Source organism: Mirounga leonina, unplaced genomic scaffold (assembly GCF_011800145.1).
Source record: "Mirounga leonina isolate KUSES-001 unplaced genomic scaffold, KU_Mleo_1.0 Mir_93, whole genome shotgun sequence".
Classification (NCBI taxonomy): domain Eukaryota; kingdom Metazoa; phylum Chordata; class Mammalia; order Carnivora; family Phocidae; genus Mirounga; species Mirounga leonina.
In genome coordinates, this window is record NW_023270854.1 from 36,110,508 (window position 1) to 36,136,323 (window position 25,816).

At 38.0% G+C, this 25,816-nt stretch overlaps 1 protein-coding gene across 3 annotated transcripts in view; it reads left to right on the forward strand.

Moving 5' to 3' along the window:
• Nucleotides 1–480: 480 nt before the first annotated feature.
• Nucleotides 481–25,816, forward strand: part of RPRD1A (regulation of nuclear pre-mRNA domain containing 1A) — a 71,554-nt gene continuing 46,218 nt past the window's right edge. For all 3 annotated transcript variants that reach the window (XM_034996098.1, XM_034996100.1, XM_034996101.1), the window contains exon 1: nt 481–768. In XM_034996098.1, the coding sequence (XP_034851989.1) occupies nt 618–768 (151 nt within the window). In that variant the 5' untranslated portion in view covers nt 481–617. The remainder of the gene's footprint in view (nt 769–25,816) is intronic.

Sequence of the window (25,816 nt, forward strand, 5' to 3'; positions counted from 1 at the left end):
TATCTTCCGTGAATGTCCCAACTCTTAGGGTTAGTGAGCCAGACCCAACAGCTAGCATACAGCTTCTTGTGCAAACATGCTGCTGTTTCCCTAGCACTGATGGCAATTAGCCAAATTGCAGGGTCATAGGGAAGGTGCAATTTTAAATGTAATATATCACGTCAAATAGTCTTCCAAATTGGCTGTACCAATTTACACGCCAGTGTAGAGAGGTTTTTTTTTTTTCAGCCAGTGTAGAGATTTTTAATCACTCCTTTTTCAGCAGATAGTTTTACCCTAGAAGGCGTCCGTGCTGGGCAAACCCCAGCCCTCCCCCGGCCAAAACCCAGGCGGCACGCCCCCGTGTGCCTCCCGAGCGCCAGTTCCGGCCCCGTCCTTTCGCTCCGAGGTCCTGCCGCTTGGCCTCGCCTCTTCCGAGGGCGGGGCGTGGATGGGCCCTGACGTCACTGCCGGCCAGACGCCATCTTGCTGGTTTGCGGCCGGTCTCGGATGTGGCGGCGGCGGTGGTGAAGGCGTGGGGAAGGGTGGGGTGAGGGGGCGAGGCCGCGGCGCGGGCGGCTAAACTCTCCTCCCCTTAGCCCCACCGCGTGGGACGGCGTGAACGCGGTATCGGAGGGATGTCAGCCTTCTCTGAGGCGGCGCTGGAGAAGAAGCTGTCGGAGTTGAGCAACTCGCAGCAGAGCGTGCAGACCTTGTCCCTGTGGCTCATCCACCACCGCAAGCACTCGCGGCCCATCGTCACCGTGTGGGAGCGGGAGCTGCGTAAAGGTGAGTCGCCCCGCCACCCGGCCTGTTCCCTGGTGCCGCCGGGCCCCCCTCCCTGCCAGCCCCATTCCCCCAGCGACCCCAGCTCCTTGCAGCCCGGCACCGCCCTACCCGGCGCCCCCGGCTCCCTGGCGTCGGTGGTCCACGGGCTGGGACGAGCGGCATCCACCGCGCTTCCCGCGGAATCTGCGCTTAGTAGGTCTTACTGCATAGGGACTGAAGGATTAAAAACAACAACAAAAACAAAAATAAAAAACCCTTGTGACTTAACACAGAGGCAGTCGTCAGGGGCTCAGGACTCTGTCCCTGATGAGGGCCAGGAATTCAGGCAGTCAGGTATTTTTTTACATTCTGTAGATCATAATGGAGGATAGGGGTGGAAAGGAAAAAAAAAAGACTGGTGTGGGCATGGGAGTTAATTCCATCATTTCTGTAATACATCAACTCAATCTTGTAAAATTAATAGCGGAATCAGAGTTTTGGAATTGGGGAATCTAAAATTGCATCCATGCATGGTGCAGTGGAAGAACCCTGATTTTGTAGATTTTAGAGGACTAGGATTCGGCGAATTTATTAATGTCTGGATTGCAGTTGCCTCACCTCAAAATGAAGTTCGATTGAGTGATCCAAAGTCCTTTCTTGCTGAGTGATTATATACTTCTAGGGCAGCGTGCTTGTTTTGCAAAACATTAGCGCTCCTGTAAATGAAGTTAACTTTTAAGAGCAGTATGTGCCCTCACTAAAATATTCAGAATCATTTCACTTCTGCAGAGCAATTGTATCAGTAAGAACTGATTGTATGTTAGTGTGACTAAAAATAAAAAAAATTTCATTTGCTTAGAGTCTGGGTTTGCACCTTAATTCTTCAGTTCATTGGGGAGAGAGAATGGGCACTTGTAGTTATTGTTTCAGACATCCTGATGTATCGATATGATGGTTATTTATTAATTAAGGGTTTTAACAACTGTTATTAATCAAAATAGATGCTTGTTTACTGACCCATATGAAATCTCTATGATGTATTAATATGAGAGCTAAAATGTGGCGTTGGCTATAGGGAATGGAGAGCTGTGCTGGTGTATTTGCTTGTGGTTAATCTCTTAGGAGAAATTGACTTAGAGTCCTGTTTTTCAGTTCATGTATAAAGTGTGTGTGTATTGGCACTCAAGGAGGAATTCATCTTCTGTGAGTGGTCAGAAGGGTTTGAGAAGCCTAGGTATAAAGGTCTGGAAAATAGCTGTGAACTTTGAAAAGGCAGAAATTGTCTTTGCTCCTCCTCTACTTTACTAGATTTCGAAATAAGCAAAAGGCTTGTACTTTGGGGTGGAGGGAGTTTTAGAAACACATAGAATCAATAAAGGATTGGTACCCAGACTATCTTAAGAACTACTACAAATCAGTAGAAAAATAGCAATGCTGTTAAAGGCATTTCACATGAGAAAAAACCTGAAAGGCCAATAAATGATACTTAATAATCAGGAAAAAATAAACCAATGAGGTACCAGTTTATACCCTTCAGTTTGCAAAAGTAAAAAAGTATGACAATACCAAGAATCGGTGAGGATGAGAAGAAAAATGGAACACTCTTAGTGACCTCTAATGAAGTTGAAGGTACATAGTCTTTGACCTAGCAGTTCTCCTTCTAGGAATGTATCCTAGAAACTAGTACCTGTGCTCAAGAAATTATATTTATTGCACCTTCTTAGCAACAAAATTAGAAACCGTTTAAACATCTCATTAGTTGGGAGTATGGACAAATATATTGTAATATTCATAGAATATAATGCTGACCAAGAGTTGTCATGAAACAACATGACTGAATTAAAAAACAACAAACAAGCAAAATGTTGAGCTAAGAAAGCAAGGTGCCATTTGGTAAAGTTTGAAAACATGCAAAAACAATATTCTATTTTCACAGATACCTGTAGTTACAGTTAAAATATGCATAGTGATGATTAACTTCATATTGCAAGATAGTGGTTACCATAAGGGAGAGAGGAAGTGAAAATGGATCCGTGTTATCTTATATTTCATACATTTTTGAAAAATTTGATACACGTGGGAAAATGATAAGATGTGCTATTTACTGGTTTGGGGGATATTTCCATACATTTAAGTGCTTCATAATTAGAAAAAATTAAAGGCATATAAATAGATGTTTTAGGAGGAGTGTGGTGTTGGGTGATGATGGTGATGGTGGAAGTAGTGGTGGTGATGATCATGCTGCTGCTGCAGTTTTGTTTGGTCTTGGATTATCTGCCAGAAGTTTCTTTTCCTTGACATAACTGTACCTTTGTAGGGCACAGTCTTTGTGTCCTCCCACCCCCACCTCTGCAGTTTTGCTCCTCAGCTTTAGGATCCTGCGTTACCTGTAGCATAATGATAATGAGAATAATTTACTGAATATCAGGGATTGTTTTAGCCATCTTATGTGATATCATGAATCCTCACATTATCTCTGCAAAATAAGTGTTTATAAAACAAATTGATCAAACTTGAAATAAGGAAGTAGATGAATAAAATCAGTTGAACATTTTCTATTAAGCTCGGCATTCTTTAGTTTCTTGAAATGTTTAAAGAAGACAAAAATGTGACACTAGTAGGAAAAATTAGTGTTCGAAATATAAGAATGAGTAGGTAAAATGATAATGTCACACATGGTTAATCATTCAGTTTTGAAGATTTCCTTTCTTGTTCTACCTTCCTTGTTTTTGCCTCCTTTAAAGAAAGAGAATTTCTGGAGTGGGGATAAGAAAAAGAGAATTTCTGTTTAGAGGGATATACCCCAAGGCCTTTATGAAGACTAAAGTAGCTATAATTTCCCTGAGAAATGCAATAGAGTGTAACCAAAAACGTGAGGATTTTGTTGTTTTGTAACAGCTTTAAAAAAAATTTTTTTTTTTTTTTAAGATTTTATTTATTCGAGACAGAGAGAGAGAGAGAGAGATCAGGAGCAGGGGGGAAGGGGTAGAGGGAGAAGCAGACTCCCGCTGAGCAGGGAGCCCTGTGTGGGCCTCGATCCCGGAACCCTGGGATCATGACCTGACCTGAAGGCAGATGCTTAACCAGCTGCGCCACCTAGGCACCCTGTAACAGCTTTATTGAGATATAATTAACATATCACATAATCCACTTACTTAAAGCATACAGTTCATTGGTTTTTAGTGTATCATATAGTTGTGAGTCTGCCACCACAATTTTAGAATGTTTTCATCACCCAAAAAGAAACTGCCTTTTAGCCATCATCCCACAACCCCTTCCACCTTCCCCAGCCCTAAGCAACCATTAATTTACTTTGTCTCTATAGATTTGCCTATTCTTAGCATTTCATTAAATGGAAGCATGCAGTATGACATCTTTTGTGATTGACTTCCTTTGGTTAGCATGTTTTCCAGGCTCATCCATGTTGTAGCATTTATCAGTACTTCATTCCTTTTTTTTTTTCTTTTTAAGATTTATTTATTTTAGAGAGAGAGTGTGGATGGGAGGGGCAGAGGGAGAGAGAGAGACCGTCTTAAGCAGACTCCCAGCTGAGTATGGAGCCCAATACCGGGCTGGATCTCATGACCTTGAGATCACAACCTGAGCCAAGACCAGGAATCTGACGCTTACCAGACTGTGCTACTCAGGCGCCCCAGTACTTCATTCCTTTTTATGGCCAAACAATAATCCATTATATGAATTTTTTTATTCATCAGTTGATAGACATTTGGGTTGTTTCCATGTTTTGCTATTATGAATAGTAGTGCTATGAACATTTGCATACAAGTTTTTGTGTGGCTGTGTTTTCATATTTTTTGGAAATATACCTATGGGTAGAATTGCTAGGTCATAGAGGAACTCTGTGTTTAACCTTTTGAAGAACTGCCAGACTGTTTTCCACAGTGACTATCATACATTCCTACGAGCAGTGTATGAGGATCCAATTTTTCTACATCTCTGCCAAGACTTGTATTATCTGTCTTTTAGATTATAGCCACCCTATTGGGTATAAATTGGTGTATGATTGTGAATTTTATTTGCATTTCCCTGTTAGCTAAGAATGTTGAGCACATTTTCATGTGCTTATTGGCTATTTGTATGTTGTCTTTGGAGAAATGTATGTTCAGATCCCCCCCCCCCCTTTTTTTTAAAGTAGGCTCCACACCCAGCCTGAAGCCCAGTGCAGAGCTTGAACTCACCATCCTGAGATCAAGACCTGAGCTGGGATCAAGAGTTGGACACTTAACCGACTTAGCTACCTGGGCGCCCTGATCCTTACCCATTTTCAAATTGGGTTGTCTTTTTATTAATTGAGTTACAGGTGTTCTTTATGTATTCTGGATATGAGTCCCTTATCAGATCCATAACTTGCAAATGGTTTTCTCTCATTCAGTGGTTGTTTTTTCACTCTCTTACCTACTGTCTTTTGAATGCAGTTATTTTAATCTCTGACTCAAGTTTGGGGCTGAATTATAAAACTATTAACATACATCACTTATTAAGTTATATTTTACATTCATTGCTATGGAAATAATGACCATGAACATACCAGAATTTACAAAACAACACTGATATTTGGGCTCTTATTTGGGCTCTTTTCTACACACAAACAACAAAATTGGGCTCAGTTGGTTAAGCGTTTGACTCTTGGTTTTGGCTGAGGTCATGATCTTGCTGTCATGGGATAGAACCCCATATTGGGCTCTGCCGTCAGTGCCGAGTCTGCTTCAGCTTTTCTCTCCCTCCTTTTTTTTTTTTTTTTTTTAAGATTTTATTTATTTATTTGACAGAGGGAGAGAAAGCATAAGGAGGCAGAGCGGCAGGCAGAGGGAGAGGGAGAAGCAGGCTCTCCACTGAGCAGGGAGCCGGACGTGGGGCTCGATCCCAGGCCCTGGGATCATGACCTGAGGTGAAGGCAGCCGCTTAACCAACTGAGCCACCCAGGCGCCCCTTCTCTCTCCCTCTTATTCCTGCTTACTCACTCACTCTCTTTCTAAAAATAAATAAAATCTTTTTTTTAAAGATTTTATTTATTTGACAGGGAGACAGCACACAAACAGGGGGAGCAGCAGAGGGAGAGGGAGAAGTAGGCTCCCCGCTGAGCAGGTAGCCCGATGGCGGGGCTCCGTCCCAGGACCCTGGGATCATGACCTGAGCTCAAGGCAGCCACTTAATGGACTGAGCCACCCAGGTGCCCCAAAACAAAAACATTTAATTTTTTATTTATTTTTATTTATTTATTTGAGAGAGAGGATGAGAGAGAGAGCGCACATGAGAGGGGGGAGGGTCAGAGGGAGAAGCAGACTTCCCACCGAGCAGGGAGCCCGATGTAGGACTTGATCCTGGGATTCCAGGATCATGACCCGAGCTGAAGGCAGCCGCCCAACCAACTGAGCCACCCAGGCGCCCCCCAAAATGAAAACATTTAAAGTATTTACTTAATAATTACTTATTTTAAAACTACAGTGCTAAATTGATTTCATGTTAATGTAAAGTAACATAATGAAAGATAACTATTTCCTAAAAATATTAGGGAAAGGAGTGACTTACATTTTTGCAAATCTTCATGTCTGTCTTAATTGAAGCCAGCTAGATTCTCATGTCTGCCTTTGCATTTAGTCTTGCTGTATTTTATATCACATGACCTCTGGAATACACCACTCTACACCTGTGAGAGAACTAGAATGAAAAAGGCAAATAGTGTAAAAAAATAAAAGGCAAATCATGTCTTGGTATTATTGTAAAAATAGTTCTGACTTCATGGACTCTATGAAAATGTCTGGAGGACATTTTGTTTTATGGGTGCACCAAAATTTATATAACCATTACTTTATTTATTTATTTATTTTTATTTTATTTATTTATTTGACAGAGAGAGAGACAGCAAGAGAGGGAACACAAGCAGGGGGAATGGGAGAGGGAGAAGCAGGCTTCCCGCCGAGCAGGGAGCCCGATGTGGGGCTCGATCCCAGGACCCTGGGATCATGACCTGAGCTGAAGGCAGACGCTTAACGACTGAGCCACCCAGGCGCCCCCAACCATTACTTTATTGTTGAACATTTACAATGGATCTGTTTTTAATCTTAAAATTTATAAATATTAATTTATGTTACTAAGTATTCTAGGTTTTTTTTTCTTAGTCGTTCCAGCTGACTTAAGAGACCATGATAGAAGTGATAGGCATTAGTGTATCACACCATTTTTTAAGTTCATTTTTATCCCCACATATTTGAAATGTCTCTTTTATCATAAATTAAGTTTCTCTATGTATTTGGTATATTTCTAGACTATCATTCTGTTTCATTGGTGTGTCTGTTTATGTACCACTATCACATTCTTTGGTATGTTTTCATATCTGGTAGGACATCTCCCCACCCCCATCCTTTCTGCCCTGCCCCCTGCAAGTTGGTCTTCCCCTCCCACCCCAGTTTTCCTGTGTATTCTTATAAGTTGTATGCCCATCAACAGACATATAATTATTGTTTTATGCATTTGTCTTTTAAATCATATAGGAAACAAAGAGTTACAAAGCAAAACATAAGTTAATACTGGTTTTTATATTTACTTATGTAGTTACCTTTATTGATGATCTTTCTGTGGCTTCTAGTTATTATCTAATGTCCTTTCATTTCAGCCTGCAGGAGTCCCTTTAGGATTTCTTATAGGACAGGTCTACTAGTGACAAACTCCCTCAGCTTTTGTTTAGCTTAAAATGTCTTAATTTCTTCAGTATTGAAGGACAGTTTTGCCAGGTTTCTTGCAGTTTTTTGTTTTGCTTTGTTCTGTTTTAATATGGCATACCACTTCCTTTTGGCCTCTATAGTTTTTGATCAGAAGTTGGCTTTCAGTCTTATTGAGCTTTCTTTGTGCATGACAGTGAGTCGTTTCTTGCTGCTTTCAAAATTCTTTGTCTTCTGAAAGTTTTTTTATGATATGTCTCAGTGTGGGTCTCTTTGAGTTTATCCTACCTAGAGTTCATTGAGATGCTTGGATTTGTAGATTGATGTCTTTCCTAGATTTGGGGGCATTTTGGGCCATTGTTTCCTCAGATATTCTTTATGCACCTTCCTCTCTTCTGGGATTCCTATAATGTTTATGTTTGTTGTATTGGTGTTGTGCCACAGAGTCCTTTTCTTTATTCTTTTTCTTTCTGCTCTCCAGACTCCATTTCAGTGGTCTTATTTTTAAATTTGCTGAGTCTTCCAACTCTGACATAGTCTGTGGTGTCACCTCCCAAGTACTTTATATGGCTATTGTTATAGCACTTACCGTACAGTATTTTAATGGTTCTGTGCTGAGTTTCTTTCTACTGGAGGACTGAGCCTATTCCTTTGTTGCCTCAGAATCTAGCACAAGGTAGATACTCAGTAAATATGTGTTGAATGAGTTAATGAATGAATGTTGGAAAGTATGTAGCATCTGAGACTTTTAGAGCTGGAAGGAGTATTACAGAATGTTTTGCCGTTTCTTTTAAAGACAGTGCCTGATTTAGGAACTTCTGACATCTTAAGGCAAATAATGAATTCCAGTTACAGACATTTCCCTTATTGAGATAGACTTGGAAAATTTCTAGCTTTTTCAGTCTGTCATATTGTTCTGTTCTTCCTATATTTATCAATTCTTAGAGTAGTGTTCTTAAAGTATAGCTGGTGGATCACCAAGATTCTTTTAGGGAGTGTATGAGTCCACAGGGTAAAAATTATTTTCATAATACTTCTAAAACATTTTTCCCCTTTTAACTGTTGACATATGTTGTGATAGTGTAAAAGCCAATGTGAGTGAAAACTGGTAGTACCTAAATATTAATCAAGGTAGAGGGACCACTCTGTACTAAAATTCATTGTGTTTGTCACACCACATTCACAACTAAAAATATATCACATTCCTGACTGCTAATCAAAGCAGTTCACATTACTAATTTGTTGTATCTTGATCCTTGAGTGCATATCTATGTGTGTGTGTGCGCGCGTGTGTGTGTGTTCACGGCGCACCTTTCTTTATTGTGGTAAAGTATATGTAACATAAAATTTAACATTTTAACCTTTTTTCTTTGTCTTTTTTGTGGTAAGCTATACATAATATGAATTTACCATTTTAATCATTTTTAAAATGTGCAGTTCAGTGGCATTATGTACTTTCACATTATTTTGCAACTGGGATCACCATCCATCTCCAGACCTCTTTTCATTTTCCCAAACTGAAACTCCATATCCATTAAAAAATAACTCCCCATTCTCTCCTCTCCTGGCCCCTGGCAACCACCCTTCTACACTCTTGTGAATTTGACTACTGTAGGTACTTCATATGAGTGAAATAATGTAATTTATTGTGTGTGTGTGTGACTGGCTTATTTAACTTCGTATGTCTGCAAGGTTCATTCATGTTGTAGCATATGCCAAAATTTCTTATCTTTTTAAAGCTGAATAATATTCCATTTTATATATATACCACATTTTATTTATTCATCTGTTGATGACATCTGTTGCTTCTGCCTTATGGCTATTGTGTATAATGGTGTTATGAACATGGGTGTACAAATATCTGTTTGAATAGCTTCTTTATTTCTTTTTAATATGTATCCAGAAGTGGAATTGCTGGGTCATACAATAATTCTATGTTTAATTGTTTGAGGAACCACTATACTGTTTTCCACAGCAACTGCACCATTTTACATTCCCACTTGCAGTGTACCATGGTTCCAGTTTCTTTTCCTTTTTTTTTTTTTTTTTAAAGATTTTATTTATTTATTTGTCAGAGAGAGAGCACAAGCAGGGGAAGCCACAGGCAGAGGGAGAGACAGACTCCCTGCTGAGCAAGGAGCCCAGTGCAGGACTTGATTCCAGAACCCCGGGATCATGACCTGAGCCGGAGGCAGACACTTAACAACTGAGCTACTCAGGTGCTCCTGCTTGGGGTTTTAATTTGTATTTCCATAATGACTAGTGATGATTCTATGTGTGAGGGTTTATTTCTGGGCTGTTTTGTTCCTTTGATCTATTTGCCTGTATTTATGCCTGTACAATACTATTCCAGTTAGTGTAGCTTTCTAGTAAGTTTTGCAGTCAGGATGTACAAGTCTTCCAACTTTAATTTCTTTTCTAAGATTCTTTTGGCCATTTGATATCACTTGAGAATCTATATGAGTTTTAGGATGGGTTTTTTTATTTCTGCAAAAATGCCGTGGAGAGTGTAAGAGGGTTTCCATTTAATCTGTAGGTCACTTTGAGAGGTATTATCTTATCAGTAGTAAGTCTTCCAACCCGTGGACATGGGATCTATTTGAATTTATTTATGTCTTCTTTCGTTTCCTTCAGCAGTGTTTTGTAGTTTTCAGTGTACAAGTCTTAACACCTCCTTGGTTAAATTATTTCTAAGTTATTGTTTTTATCTGATTTATAAATGGAATTGTCTTTAGTTTCCTTTTTGGAAACTTATAATTAATAGAAACTGAATTTTGAGTGCTGATTTTGTATGCTGCAACTTTGCTAAATAGGTTTGTTTTTTGTGGAATCTTTAAGGTTTTCTACAAGTAAAATCATGTCATCTGTGAATAGATTTTTGGAAAACTTGCATGTGTCACCTTGAGCCCAACAACTACCCAATATTTTTAAACACTTTTCCAGTGAAATCAATAAGGATATTTACACATGTGACTTTTGATACTGCCTAATGAAATGTTTCAATAGTTGGAATGTCTGTATAACTGTGAACCAGTATTTTTCAGAAGACCAATGCATGATGTTACGAAATTATGCATGAGTAAAAGATCCATTCAAAGAGCCTGGTAGACAAGGATTTTAATGTCACAGTTTTTAAAGTTGATTGATATGTTTTAGGATTCTGTATTGCAATTTAGCATCTTTTTAAAAAATAGAATTTATTGGGTTTTGTTGTAGTTTCAAAAAGAATATCCACAATTATCTGTGATAGTTATTAAAATAGTTGCACTGACTGTATCTGGGTGAAGCCTGCTTTTTTTCATTGCTTCCACTGAATAATTATCATGGCTTATTTAATAGAGAGCAGATATGAAAATCCAGCTCTGTTCTGTTGAGCTGAAGATTTGCAAAAATGTAAAACACGACTCTTCATTTTTAAGTTTTGGAAATACTTTTTTTTTTTTAAAGATTTTATTTATTTGACAGAGAGAGAGAAACAGGCAGAGAGGGAACACAAGCAGGGGAGTGGGAGAGGGAGAAGCAGGCTTCCCGCCGAGCAGGGAGCCCGATGCGGGGCTCGATCCCAGGACCCTGGGATCATGACCTGAGCCGAAGGCAGACGCTTAACGACTGAACCACCCAGGCGCCCCTGGAAATACATTTTTTAAACGTTATGTTAACATCTAATTTTTATTACTACTTTAAAATGAACTAATACATATTTTAAAGTTCTTCTGTTTTAACTTTTAATAAGGTAAGCATTGGTAAATGTAAGCTATGTGAGTAAAATCTCTTTTGTGTTCTCAATAATTTGTAAGAGTATGAAGGGGTCCTGAGAGCAGAAAGTTTGAAAACTGCTCTCAGATTAGTAGAGACCATGAATGTTTTACATTAGTTTTATTTATAATCTTGCCTAATTTAACATAATAATTGTTTTAATTTTTAAAGTTTTAGCTTTCAGATCCTTTTGGGGTGAAATCAAAGAAATTGCTATTAATGTCTGTAAATAAGTATGTAAATACCATATGAAGTTTCTTCCAGTTACCTTCTTATGGGCAGTGCTTGTGTAGTGATTCTTTAGCCCTGAGACTAGAGGTATTAATGTGAAGTTATAAAGAATACTGTATATTTTTAGATAATTGTAGATTCACATTCATTTGTAAGAAATAATACATCCTGTTTAGCCTTTGCCAGCTTTCCCCAGTGGTAAGTAACATCATGCAGAACTAGTTTTTGTAATTTCCAAAAAAACAGATATTGAATAAAAAGCCCAGCACAGTTGTGATACTGACATTATTATAGTCAAGATAAAGAACATTTCCATCACCACAGGGAATTTTTTTGTTACCCTTTTATTGCTATTCACTTCACTCCCAGCACACCCCCTACTTATCCTCGGTTTATCCAATTTTCTATTTTGAATTATGCTTTTTTTACAAAAAGATTATTTGAAAGAGAGAGAGAAAGTGTGCATGCATATGAGCCAGGGGGTGGGAGATCAGAGGGAGAGGGAGAGAAACAGACTCCCTGCTAAGTGTGGAGCCCAGTGCTGGGCTCTATCCCATGACGCCGAGATCACCACCTGAGCCGAAATCAAGAGTCTGCGCTTAACTGACTGAACTCCCAGGTGCCCCTGCATTATGCTTTTGATGTCATTTAAGAACCTTGCTTAACCCTGGATTTTGTGGGGGTTTTTTCCCCTATGTTTTGTTCTAAAATGTTTATATAATTTGCCTAAGTCCATGATATGTTTCGAGTCAATTTTTGTATAAGGTATGAAATTTAGGTCAAGGTTTGGTTTTTGCATGTAGATGTTCAGAATCTCCAGCACTTTGTTCAAAGGCTGTCTTTCTTTCATTGAATTGCTTTTGCACCTTTGTTTAAATTTTTTTTTTTTTTAAGATTTTATTTATTTATTTGACAGAGAGAGACACAGCAAGAGAGGGAACATAAGCAGGGGGAGTGGGAGAGGGAGAAGCAGACCTCCTGCCGAGCAGGGAGCCTGATGCGGGGCTTGATCCCAGAGTCCTGGGATCATGACCTGAGCCAAAGGCAGACGCCTAATGACGAGCCACCCAGGCGCCCCTGCACTTTTGTTTAAATTGACTTGGGCTTCTTTGTGTGACTCTGTTTCTGGGTTCTCTATTCTGTTGATACATATGTCTTCCCTTCCACCAATGAATACCATACATAGTCTTTTTTTTTTTAGATTTTATTTATTTATTTGACAGAGAGAGAGAGGGAGAGAGCACAAGCAAGGGGAGCAGCAGAGGGAGAGGGAGAAGCATGCTCCCGCTGAGCAGGGAGCCTGATGTGGGGCTCGATCCCAGGATCCTGAGATCATGACTGGAGCCGAAGGTAGATGCTTAACCGACTGAGCCACCCAGGCACCCCACCATACATAGTCTTGATTACTGCAACTGTGTATCTTGAAATTGAGTAAACTGGTTCCTTTTATATTTTTTAAAATTGTTTTAGCTATTCTAGTTCCTTTGCTCTTCTATACAGACTTTAGAATAATCTCGTCTATATTAATAAAAGTTATTTGATGGGATTTTGATAAGGGGTCTTTAATGCTATATGTCAGTTTAGGGAGAATTGACATCTTTATTACTTTAAGTCTTCCAGTCCGTAAACATGGCACATCTTTCCATTTCCTTAGATCTTCTTTGATGTTTATAATCAACATTATGTAGTCATATGTGTGTTTTGTTTTTGCACTTGAGCAGTTTAGCTATTTTGAGCAATTTAAAATGGTATTGTATTTTTAATTTCACTGTCCACATGCTCATTGCTTATATATTCAAATACAAGTGATTTGTAAGTATTTATCTTGTTTTCTGTGACCTTGCTGAACATACTTATTAGTTGTAGGAGTTTTTTGGTAGGTTTCCTTGGGACTTTTCTGTGAAGACAGTCATGTTATCTACAAATGGGTACACTTTTATTTCTTCATCTTTGACCTTTGTGTTTTTCTTTTTCTTACCATATTGAACTTGCTGGCATTTCAAGCACTGTGTTGAATAAGAATGATGAGAGTGGACATCCTTGTCTTTTTCCTTATTGGGAAAGCAGTCAGTCTTTCACCATTAGAATGTTAGCTGTAGTTTTATTTTTAGATTCTGTATGAAGTTGAGGAAGTTCCTCTCTATTCCTGGTTTTTGAGAGATTTTAAAATAAAATGTCTGAATTTTGTCAAATTCTTTTTTGCATCAGTTGATCATGTGATTTTTCTCTTTAGCCTCTTAATATCCTGTATTATTGATCAATTTTCAGATCTTGAGCCAGATGTACCTCCCTACCATAAACCCCACTTGTTTGTGATTGTGAATTTTTTTTACATATTGCTGAATTCTATTTGCTAATATTTTGTTAAGGATATTTACATCTGTATGTATGAGGACTTTTGCTCCACTTTGTGTGTGTTTGTGCATCTTATTTTGAAATTAGAGTAGCACTGACTTCATAAGGTGAATTGGGGTGTGTTCCCCTATTTCCTGGAAGAACTTGTGTAGAATTTTTAAAATTCTTTAAATGTTTGGTAGAATTATTTGGCAGAAACCATCTGGATCTGGAGATTTCTTTTTTGGGAACTTAAAAATTACATATTCAGTTCTCTTAAATGTCACAGGACTATTTAGATTTTCTGTATCATACATTGGGTGAGTTGCTGCAGTTTGTATTTTTTTGAGGCAGTGTAGTCTATTTCACCTAAGTTGTCAAATTTATGTGTCTGGGGTTGTTCATTTTATGCTCTTTGTATCCTTATTGTCCTTTTGATGTCTATACTGATATTTTTGATACTGAAAATATGTGTTTTCCCTTTTTTCCCTTGTCATTCTTGGTAGAAGTTCATCAGTTCTATCTATATTTTCAAAGAAACAGCTCTTTGATGCTCAACATTACTAATCATTAGGAAAATGCAAATCAAACCACAATGAGGTATCGCCTTCCACCTATTAGAATGGTCATCATCAAAAAGATAAGAGGTAACAAATGCTGGAGAGGATGTAGAGGAAAGGGAACTCTTGTTGGTGGGATTATAAACTGATACAATTACTATGGAAAACAGTGTAGAGGATCCTCAAAAAATTAAAAATAGAGCACCCATATGATACAACAGTTCCACCTCTGGGATGTATCCAAAAGAAATGAAAATGCTAACTTGAGAAGGTATCTGCACCCCCATGTTAATATCAGTATTATTTACAATTTCCAGGACATGGAAACTACCTAAGTATTCATTCTCAAATGAATGGGTAAAGAAATTACTGTATATATACACACTGGAATATTATTCAGCCATAAAAAATGAGGAAATGCTGCCATTTGTGACATGGGTGGACTGGAGGGCATTATACTAAGTGAAATAAGTCAGAGAAAGACAAGTACTGTATGATCTTATTTATATGTCAAATCTTAAAAAAAAAAAAAAAAGCCCTAGAAGCAGAAACTCAGCAAAAAGACATCAAACATGTGGTTACCAGAGGAGGGAGGGGGATTTGGAAGAAGGGGTCAAAAGGTACAGACTTCCGTTTACAAGGTAAATAGGTACTAGGGCTGTAATGTACAACATGGTGACTAGTTTATCTTGCTGTATTATATAAACGAAAGTCATTAAGAGTAAATCCTAAGAGTTCTCATCATAAGGAGAAAAAAACTTTTTTTGCGTCTGTATGAGATGATGGATGTTAAACTTAACTGCAGTAAGCATTTCAAAGCGTATGAAGTCAGACCATTATGCTGCACACCTTAAACTTGATGTACAATGATGTATGTCAATTAAATCTCAGTAAAACTTGGGGAGAAAACAGCTTTTGTTTCACTGATTTTTTTTTCCTCTACTTTTGTTTTAGTTTCATTAACTTCTGCTTTTATTATTTCCTCTTTCTGTTTTCTTTGGTTAATTTTGCTCTTATTCTAGGTTTTTGAGGTAGAGGAGTTTAGATTATTGATTTGGGACTTGTTCATCTTTTCTATTATATGCATTTAGTGCTGAAAGTTTCTCATCCCTGCTTCAGTTTTATTTCACAAATTTTGATAGGTTGTATTTTCAGTATATTTGCTTATGCTAGTTGAAGCATTCTTATGATGGCTGCCTTAAAATTTTTGTAAGAGAATTCTGATATCTCTGTCTCTGCAGTGTCAGCATCTATTTATAGTCTTATTTCATTCAGTTTGAGATCCCTTTGGTTCTTGGTATAATGAGTGATACTTGCTTAATCCATATTTTGTGTGAGTGTTATGTTTGAGAATCTGGACTTTATTTAATACTGTTTTATCTGGATTTCTCTGATACTACCCCATCAGGGGAGGGAGGTACTCTTTGTCACTGTTGAGTGCAAATGGGAGTTTGGCAGACATCACAAAGTGGGGGTTAGGAATGTGGTCTTAGGACTGCTGGGCCATTGTGGAAGTCCTAGCTCTCCACTAGGCCTTCTGTGACACCATCCCAGGGGGCAGTGCCTTCTTACTGCTGGGTGGGAATGGAAGTCCAGGCTTCCCTACCTTTGCCTTCTCTGACACCACTCTTGAGAGGTGTTGGGCTCCACATCACAGCCTGGCTTCTCATTTAGCCTTTGTTTAGTGTGGGCGTGGGTGGGGTACAGTTTTTTGTGCTGTTTTATCTTTTTTTTTTTTTTTTTTTTTTTTTCCCCTGTGGTATTTGGCTGGAGTAGATTGGTTATTGTCTAAAAGTTTTCTATCTTTCTAGGTTTCCCTTTTCCTGGTCATTTGGCTAGAATGGAAAGGTTTGTGTTGGAACTTTTTAAGTCGGCACCTGTTAGGATTTCTGGGTTGCTGACTTTTTCAACTCCCAATCTAAGATAAAGGCAAAAAGAAAACTCCAAGAACTCACCTTGTACTATTCTTTGGGTCCCAAGGTCCCTAGCCTGTCTGCCTTTGTTTCTTTTCTTATGTTTGTTTTATTTATAATGCCCAGGATTTGTAGTTGTACTTTGAAGGAGAAATAGGTAAAACGACATCTCCATCTTCCTGGAAACACAAGTTCCCTACAAACTGGTCTTTATATTGGAACTGGGACACATCATTTGGAACTCTGAGACTAGTATTTTTACTAGTTTTTCTTGTCTTAGATATTATAAGATACTTTCTGGTTTGCATGTTGTATTAGTATTTTAACAAACTTATTTTAATATAACTATGCTAAACACTTTTAGTTTTTATTGCTTTAAAATACACACTTGTTATAAAATTTAAAACAGCACAGTAATATGTTAAATTCCTAAGTAAAAATTCATTGCAAAAAGGCCAGTTATTCCTCGATTAATTTGTAAATTCAGGGCAGTCCAAAAGAAATTTGTTCTTTTACAGGAAATTTAAAGCTAAATCTAGAGGTCATTGGGAAAAGTAAATGTGGAGGAAGAGCAAGGCAATTTTTAATTTTTGTCTTGTAAATTTTGACAATTTTTTTAAAAGATTTTTATTTGACAGAGAGCAAGAGAGAACAAGCAAGGGTAGTGGCAGGGAGAGGGAGAAGTAGGCTCCCCGCTGAGCAGGGAGCCCAGTGTGGGGCTCCATCCCAGGACCCTGAGATCATAACCTGAACCAAAGGCAGATGCTTAACCGACTGAGCCACCCAAGTGCCTCATGAATTTTGACAATTTTGAAGGGAAAACAGTAAAGGAGATACTGTGTTCTTTTAGGTATCCACATAGCCTTTAAAGGCATTGAAGTTAGAAGAGTATGATGTCAGTACAGGAATAGGAATATGTATGAAAGGAACAGAGTAGACAAGAGGAAACCCATTTTATGTAGGCATTTGGTAAATTAGACACTATATTCATGGGAGAAGGACTGGAATATTACGAATGATTCTTAGATTTCTACTCAATACCGTATGTAAAATTAGTCCAGTTAAAGATAGAACACTGAGAAAAATCAACTATGGAATCATGTAAGGAAAACATGCATTTATAGTTCTTTCTAGTCTTGTGTTGTGAAAAGACTTTCTAAATAAGGCCCCAGTGGTCTTATAAGAAATACAAGGGGATCATGGCCTGAGCCGAAGGCAGATGCTTAACCGACTGAGCCACCCAGGTGCCCCTATAGTCATTCTTTTTGATGCTCTTTTGCCAGTGGCAGCCTCTTAGAGGGTCACTTGTGTCCTTTGGATACAACCCCTGTAATTTTTAAAGAGCTTTCTTGCTTTCTATCATGACAAGTTATGCCAGGTTATGCCAGGCTCATCTTACACATTTCCTGCTTTTATTGGCAAAATGTGTAGGGACCACAGTATGGGTCCTGGGATTGCTGATTGATTTTAGTGCATTTCTTTGAATGCATTTTATTACTTTAATAATTATTTCATTGGTAAATGGAGATAATAACTTACCTTGTAGGGTTGTTTTGAAGATTAAATTAGATACACAGTAAACTTTCAGAGCAGTGCCTAGTTATAAGAAAATAGTATGTATTTTTTTAATTCAAGTATAATTAGCATACAGTATTATTAGTTTTGGGTGTACAGTATAATTCAGCAATTCTACACAATTCTCAGTGCTCATTGTGGTAAGTGTACTTTTAAACCTCTTTATCTATTTCATCTATCCTCCCACCCACCTCTCCCCAGCAATCATCAGTTTGTTCTCTGTATTTAAGAGTCTGATTTTGTCTCTTTTTTCCCTTTGTTTTGTTTCTTAAATTCCATATGAGTGAAATTATATGGTATTTGTCTTTGACTAATTTAGGATTATACCCTCTAGGTCCATCTGTGTTGTTGCAAATGGCAAGATTTATTCTTCTTTATGGCTGATTAATACTCCACAGTATATCCATCTTTATCCATCAGTGGACACTTAGGTTGCTCCCATATCTTGGCAATTATTTTTTTATTTTTTAAAGACTTTATTTATTTATTTGACAGAGACACAGTGGGAGAGGGAACACAAGCAAGGGGAATGGGAGAGGAAGGAGAAGCAGGTTTCCCGCGGAGCAGGGAGCCCGATGCAGGGCTTGATCCCAGGACCCTGGGATCATGACCTGAGCCGAAGGCAGATGCTTAACAACTGACTGAGCCACCCAGGTGCCCTGGCAATTATTTTTTTAAAAGATTTATGTATTTATTTATTTAGAGAGAGCGTGTGAGAGAGTGGGGGGAGGGGTAGAAGTAGAGGGAGAAAATCTCAAGCACTCTCCCCGCTGAGCATGGACATGGGGCTCGATTTCATAACCCTGAGAGAATGACCTGAGCTGAAATCAAGAGTTGGATGCTCAACCTACTGAGCAACCCAGGTGCCCCCATATCTTGGCTATTGTAAATAATGCTGCAATAAACATAGGGGTGCATATATCTTTTTGAATTAGTGCTTTCGTTTTCTTTGGGTAAATACCCAGTAGTGGAATTACTAAATCATATCGTAATTCTATTTTTTATTTTTTGAGGGACCTCCATACTGTTTTCTGCAGTGGCTGTGGAAATTCCACAATACTATTTTAAAAATACTATTCTTAAAAGAGCAAAAAAGTTTTAGTCTCAGTCCCACTCTAGAAGTATAATGTGAACAAACCATATGATGTGTATTCTTCCAGAACTCTTCCAGTTGACAGTGTCTTCTATAGTGGTCTGATGGTCCAGGATGAAGTTTGTTCTTTTCAACATTTAAAAAATTCATTTGTGGGGCGCTTGGGTGGCTCAGTCATTAAACGTCTGCCTTCGGCTCAGGTCATGATCCCGAGGTCCTGGGATCGAGTCCCACATCGGGCTCCCTGCTCGGCAGGAAGCCTGCTTCTCCCTCTCCCACTCCCCCTGCTTGTGTTCCCTCTCTCTCGCTGTGGCTCTCTCTGTCAAATAAATAAAATCGTTAAAAAAATTAAAATAAAATAAAAAATAAAAAATTCATTTGTTGTATATACTAAAATCAAAATTTTTTGAAATTATTTCAGGAACTTGAATTGACTTTGACTTGTTAGACTGGGGAAGATGTCCATTTGCTTGGGTCTAGGTGGAGTTTTGTTTTGTTTTGTTTTCCCAAATATAGAGAGATCATGTACCTAAAGGACAAAGTCAAATTGGAGCATCAAGTGAGCACTACTCAGAAGCCCTCTTCAGCATGTAGGCCCAAGTTATTTTTTTAATATATAACTCATGTGTTTTCCCTTTACTTTATTTTTTTTAAAGATTTATCTCTTTTAGAGAGAGAGTGCATGGGGGCAGGCCAGAAAGAGAGGGGGAGAAAGAATCCCAAACGGACTCCCTGCTGAGCTGGGAGCCTGATGTGGGGTTCAATCCCCATGACCCTGAGACTGGGACCTGAGCCAAAATCAAGTCAGAACACTTAACCCACTGAGCGACCCAGGTGCCCCATCTGTTTTCCCTTTATTACTTAAATCTTTGTTGGCAACTCTTGACACACACCCCTCCCCAAATTATTTATTGATCCTCCCATGAAGTAGGTCTGTCTACTGTGTGTTTGTGTGAATATGTGTAACTTAACACTATGTCTGAGATACATGTCTGAGATAACACTATGTATCTCAGTATTATGTACTGATACTCCATATCAGTATATAAATTTCTCTTTTTTTTGAGGGGTGGGAGGGGCAGAGGCAGAGGGAGAGAGAATCTCAAGCAGACTCCACACTGAGCGCAGAGCCTGACTCGGGGCTCGATCCTATGACCCAGAGATCATGACCTGAGCCAAAATCAAGTCGGACATTTAACTGACTGAGCCACCCAGGTGCCCCTCTGTCTCATTTTTGAACAGCTGTAGAGTATTGGATTGTATGGATATACTGTGATTTATCTAGTGATATCTTGTTATCATGAGTATCCTTAGTGATTTCTTTGGGCAGTTATGATAATATATCCATAGGGTAAATTCCTGGACGTGAAGTTTGCAGGGTCAAGGGATTTGTGCATTTACATTTTTCATGGGTGTTCCTAAATTAATTTTCTAAGAGGTTTCACTAATATATATATTAACCACCAATGTCTGAAGGTATCTAAAGGTGATAATCCCACCATATTTTTGCCAGCTTTAGTGTCAGATTTTCATCTCCATCACTCTAATAGGTGGAAAATGATAATTGGTTTTAATTGCTTAATATTTGTGTTTCTTTCATCTTTCCATTCACACTAGCCCATTTTTCTATAGATTATTGATTTGTGAGAACTCTAGAATGGAGGAGGAGATAAACATACTTGAATTCAGTACTTCGAAAATAAGATTAGCTAGATCTGTAAGAAAGTTTGTCTTTCATAATCTGAATTTGAAGTTGAGGTTTCTGAGAGCAGTGTAATTTTACATTTTTCCCCCTTCAGCTATGCTGGGTGAGGTTAGAACCAGAAGCCAACTTAGTAGAACAAATAATTGAAGGAAAAGTTTTAGGCCAAAAAAATTACTGATTTAGTAAATAAGCAAATTGTGAATCAGCTGCTGGGCTTGATGCCATAGATGGGTAGATGAGAGTGACAGTTGTTGCTTTCGATGGAGCTTAGTTTAGTTGGGAAGCATTAGATTAAAGTAATTATAGTTGGAGTAAGTGCTCCATAGGAAAGTATGGGGTGCTATGAGAGCCCATCAGCGTTGCCTAACCTGTGTACTGGGTGGTGAAGGAAAACCAGAGGAACCTGTTTAACTGAGGTCTAAAGGATGGGTAGGAGTTGGGGAAGTTAGAGGAGTGGTTGTATTGGGCATGAAGAGAGAGTATTAGAGAGGGCAGAGACAGACATTTGTGGGCCTTTGGTTTCTATTAAGGATTTACAGTGTTACCTGGAGAACAGTAGAAAATCTTTGAAGGATTTTAAAGCCAGGGATGGGCTGCCAAAAGTCTGAGGCATTGTGGCAGTGGTACAGGAATACACTGGCTTTATCCACCTCATTTTTCACCCACCTCAGCTATTATGAAGCAGCCAGCTGTATTTGACTGAACTCTTGGTCCTGTCTGGGACAGATAGAATCTATTCATGAGTCACCTGTGGATTACGCACTTTCTGTGGCAAAGAGAGTTAAAGCAGTTTCTGCCATATAACCAACTATTCATCTGTATGAACATGTCTTGTAATATACTATAGTGATAATTAGTTTACCAGGGAAATAAATGAGGCTGTCCAGCAGTTTTTAGTAAGTCTTTAATAGGTTTTTGTTTCAAGATAATGGCTTTTCTTCTGATTTCCTCCTATAAGACCTACAGTAGTGTTCATTGGTATGTGTGTGTGTCTGTGTGTATATATTTGTTTATTCATTTTTTTTGCTCCTTCTCCCCCGTAGAAGGCTTCCTCTGTAAAGAGGGTTCTTGAGTTAATAGATAACACAGTAAAATTTTAACTGTTTGTTGTATTTATTGGCATTGTCATCTAGTGTGGTTTTAAATTTCAGTCACCATAAAAACATGGGTGATTACCTTAGATTATGATATTCTGCATTATATCAAAATAAATAGGCATATATGGTTTGTACAGTTGTAAGAAAAGTAATGATGCTCTCGCTTTATAAAGATTTTATTTATTTATTTATTTATTTATTTATTTATTTATTTATTTATTTTGTAGAGAGTGAGTGAGCAAGAATGCGCACAACTGGGGGAAGGAGCAGAGGGGGAGAGAGTGGGAGGAGGGGAAAGAATCCCAAGCAGACTCTGTGCCGAGCATGGGAACCCAACATTGGGCTCAATCCCATGACCCTGAGATCATAACCTGAGCCAGAACCCAAGTCATATGCTCAACCGGCTGAGCTACCTAGGTGCCCCAATGCTCTCACTTTCTGATTATGATTAAGTAAAACTAGATTCTAAACTGATCATGAATTGGTGAAACTAGGTGGCATTTATGTAGTCCTTTGATTGGCAAAGTTTGTTTCATATTGTTTATATAAGAGCCCAGGCTCTTCTTTTTGAAGCCTTGTAGTTGGTATTTCTTTTATTTGAATTGTGAATTGTTATGTAACTGTCTCTTACTTATGTGATGAACTGAATTTGTATTGCCCTTTGGGGGATATGCTCAACATTTTAGGTAATATTATGTCCTCATATATTATCCAGCCAGATTTTATTATTATTTATTTGTTTTGATTTACCTGTTCACATACAAGGTCCAAGGAAAAGGGGCTATACTTAATACCCACAGTAGCTTAAAATTTTTAGTTCAGAGAGGTGAGATATAAGAAAATGGTTCCTACAATGTAAATATTGACTGGTCCTTATTTGCTTATACTTTATTAGCACAAAAATAGCAGTATACACATACAGATACACTTGGATATATTATATTTATGATTGCTTCCAGTGTTGGTGTGATACATTAGTGGAGAGTAGGAATAAAGAGAACTCACATTTTTAGTGATGTGACCTGTCATGTGCCAGTCTATATAGAGCTTGAAAATTCTTGATTGAACAGGAAAGGTTATTTTTGGTCAATGCCCGGCATGGTCCCTGGCACATAGCAAACATTAAATAAATGCTATTTAGATTGAATGGAAGATTTAGAAAATAGCCAGTTTTACAAGGAACCCTGTGACAATAGAAATAAAGGAAGAGATTAGGTCAGACCCAGTTTTAAGCGTTATATTTTATTCCCAACAGAGTTTTTTCTTTAAGGAATTATGAAATGGTTTGTTTGCTCTTTCTGTTAATTTTGTATGCTTTTTTTTTTTAAGATTTTATTTTTTTATTTATTTGAGAGAGAATGAGATACAGAGAGCATGAGAAGGGGGAGGGTCAGAGGGAAAAGCAGGCTCCCCGCCGAGCAGGGAGCCCGATGCGGGACTCGATCCTGGGACTCCAGGATCATGACCTGAGCCGAAGGCAGTCGCTTAACCAACTGAGCCACCCAGGCGCCCCAATTTTGTATGCTTTAATAACAATTTATGGCTCTGTTATTATCAAATTATCAAAATTCATTTGAAAATCATTTTTGTGATTTTCTTCTGGAATTGCTTGTTGTAATTAGTTCCATTAGTTTATTTTTGCTCTCCATGAAGGTACACATAATTTTAAACGGAAGTAAGTTTTTTTACTGAGAATTTGGAGAAGGATATACGTTATAGCGGTTTCTAAGTATTTCTCATATTTTAGCTTGGGTTCCACAAGGGGAAGAAAATGAAAATAATGTGTTGATATTTGGACCTCATACCAAATCCATGCTGTAATTTTGGTTTGTTTGGGCGCCTGAGTGGCTCAGTTGGTTAAGCGACTGCCTTTGGCTCAGGTCATGATCCTGGAGTCCCTGGATCGAGTCCCGCATCGGGCTCCCTGCTCGGCGGGGAGCCTGCTTCTCCCTCTGACCCTCCCCCCTCTCATGTGCGCTCTCTCTCTCATTCTCTCTGTCTCAAATAAATAAATAAAATCTTAAAAAAAAAAAATTTTTGGTTTGTTTTTTGGAATTTGCTGGGAAATACATTTTGATATCTTGTAAATTTTTGCTTTAATGTACATTGTAGAAACCATTCTGAATTATTTTTAAGAGCTGGTAGCCCATGGATTTATAAATATGGTAAAATACACTTTTTATTTTGTGTGGTACATAACAGAATTTACCATTTTAACCATTTCTAAATGTTAGTTTATTGGTATTGAATACATTCACACTATTATGCAACCATCATCACCATCCATTTCTAGAATTCTTTTCATCTTCTAAAACTGGAACTCTATACCTTTTAAACAGTAACTCTCTGTGCCTTTCTCCCTCCAGCGCCTGGCAATCACCATTTACTTTCTGTTTCTATGAATTTAACTATTCTAGGTATTTCATATAAGCAGAACCATATAGTATTTTTTTTTTTTTTGTGACTGGCTTGTTTCACTTAGCGTAATATCCTCTAGGTTCATTCATGTTGTAGCATGTGTCACGATGTCCTTTCTTTTTAAGGCTGAATAATATTCCATTTGTATGGATTACCACATTTTGTTTATTCATTTATCTGTCAGTGGATCCTTGTGTTGCTTCTACCTTTTGCTATTGTGAATAGTGCTGCTAACATTCTAAAGTATTTTGGTTGGGTCACTACTTGATCTTTTCAAAAGGTAACATCCTCTTTCATTTATAACATAGTCGTAAGAGGCTTAGTCCAGTTAAGAGGGAATGCTTAGGAGTTGGACTTTGGATTTAATTCCTGGCTGATCCCTTCCTGGATATCTCAGTATGGGCAGATAACCCTTTTGATGCCTATTTGTTAAAACTGCCCAATGCAGGTAATGATGGTACCTTAAATTATTTGGATTAAATTAGGTAATACATGTAAAGTGCTTAGAATAGTGTGTAACACATAGTAAAAGTTTGATAAATGTTACCAGTATTTAGGAAAAGGAGCCCATTGATTCAGGTACTCATTTAAAGTACTACAGATGGTCTCCCAATTAGATAATAATAAAAATTTGAGTTTTTAAACTTATTTTGATGCTGAGAAGGCAAATACTTGGATTAATTAATTAATATTAACCTTTTCTTTGGGTGGGATTTTCTTTGGGCAGGGATAGGTAAAAAAGAGACAGGTTTGAATATTGGGAAAGTTGTCATTATGATCATCTTCATGGGAAAGGGTCCTGGTATCTTAATCAGTTATACTGAATGGTTTATCTAACCAGACCAGAGCCAAAAGAATCAGAAGTTGGTCTTTGTTATTGCCATCTCTTCCGTATCTTTATTCTATTCCAGGACTTTCAAAAGCATAGTAGTGAGCCACATCTTTAGACAGGCAAATGAGACTATGCAGTGGATGGCACAGATTTATAAAGTCTGGTCGTCTCTGACTCAGTATTTTAGTTTCTTGTAAGCAGGTTGTGTGTCACTAGTTTTTTCTCAAGAAAGACATGAACTCAGAAGTGGCTTTTAATGTGTTGAATGATTAAACTGAATACTCAGATCTAGAGGGCCCAAAGTAGCCTGCCTGTTTTCGTCTTAAATCCACTAAGCTGGCACACATATATGGTGCACTGGATTATCAGTCTTGACCATAAGTTTCCTATGCCATTGAATGTGGATGCCACAGAGTACAGTGTTTCTGAATATAACTGTACTACTTTGAATAATTCATATTTAATTCTAGTAAAATTATATTATGAAAATAGTCAATATAAAAGATTATGTTCAACCTACTAAATTTTACTTGTATGTATGACTCTTAACTTGAGTTGTACTTAATACTGTACCACTTAACACTTAACATTGTAATTAGTAAAAATGTATTCTGGCCCACAACTGTTGAAATCTTTTCCGTTCTTTTAGAAGAATGACTACACCCACTGAATATTATGAGAAGAGACATCTTTTTGTCCAGATGAATTCAACTATTTAAGGCCATGTAATCCAAAGTGGGTGAAAATCTAAACTGCCCATTTGGTCTCCCTAACATTTACTCTGTCAGCTTGGGAAATATTTATTTCATAAACAAAAAGTACATAATTAATTGAAGTGAGGTCTCTTTCAACATATTTTACATTTCGTACTCTTG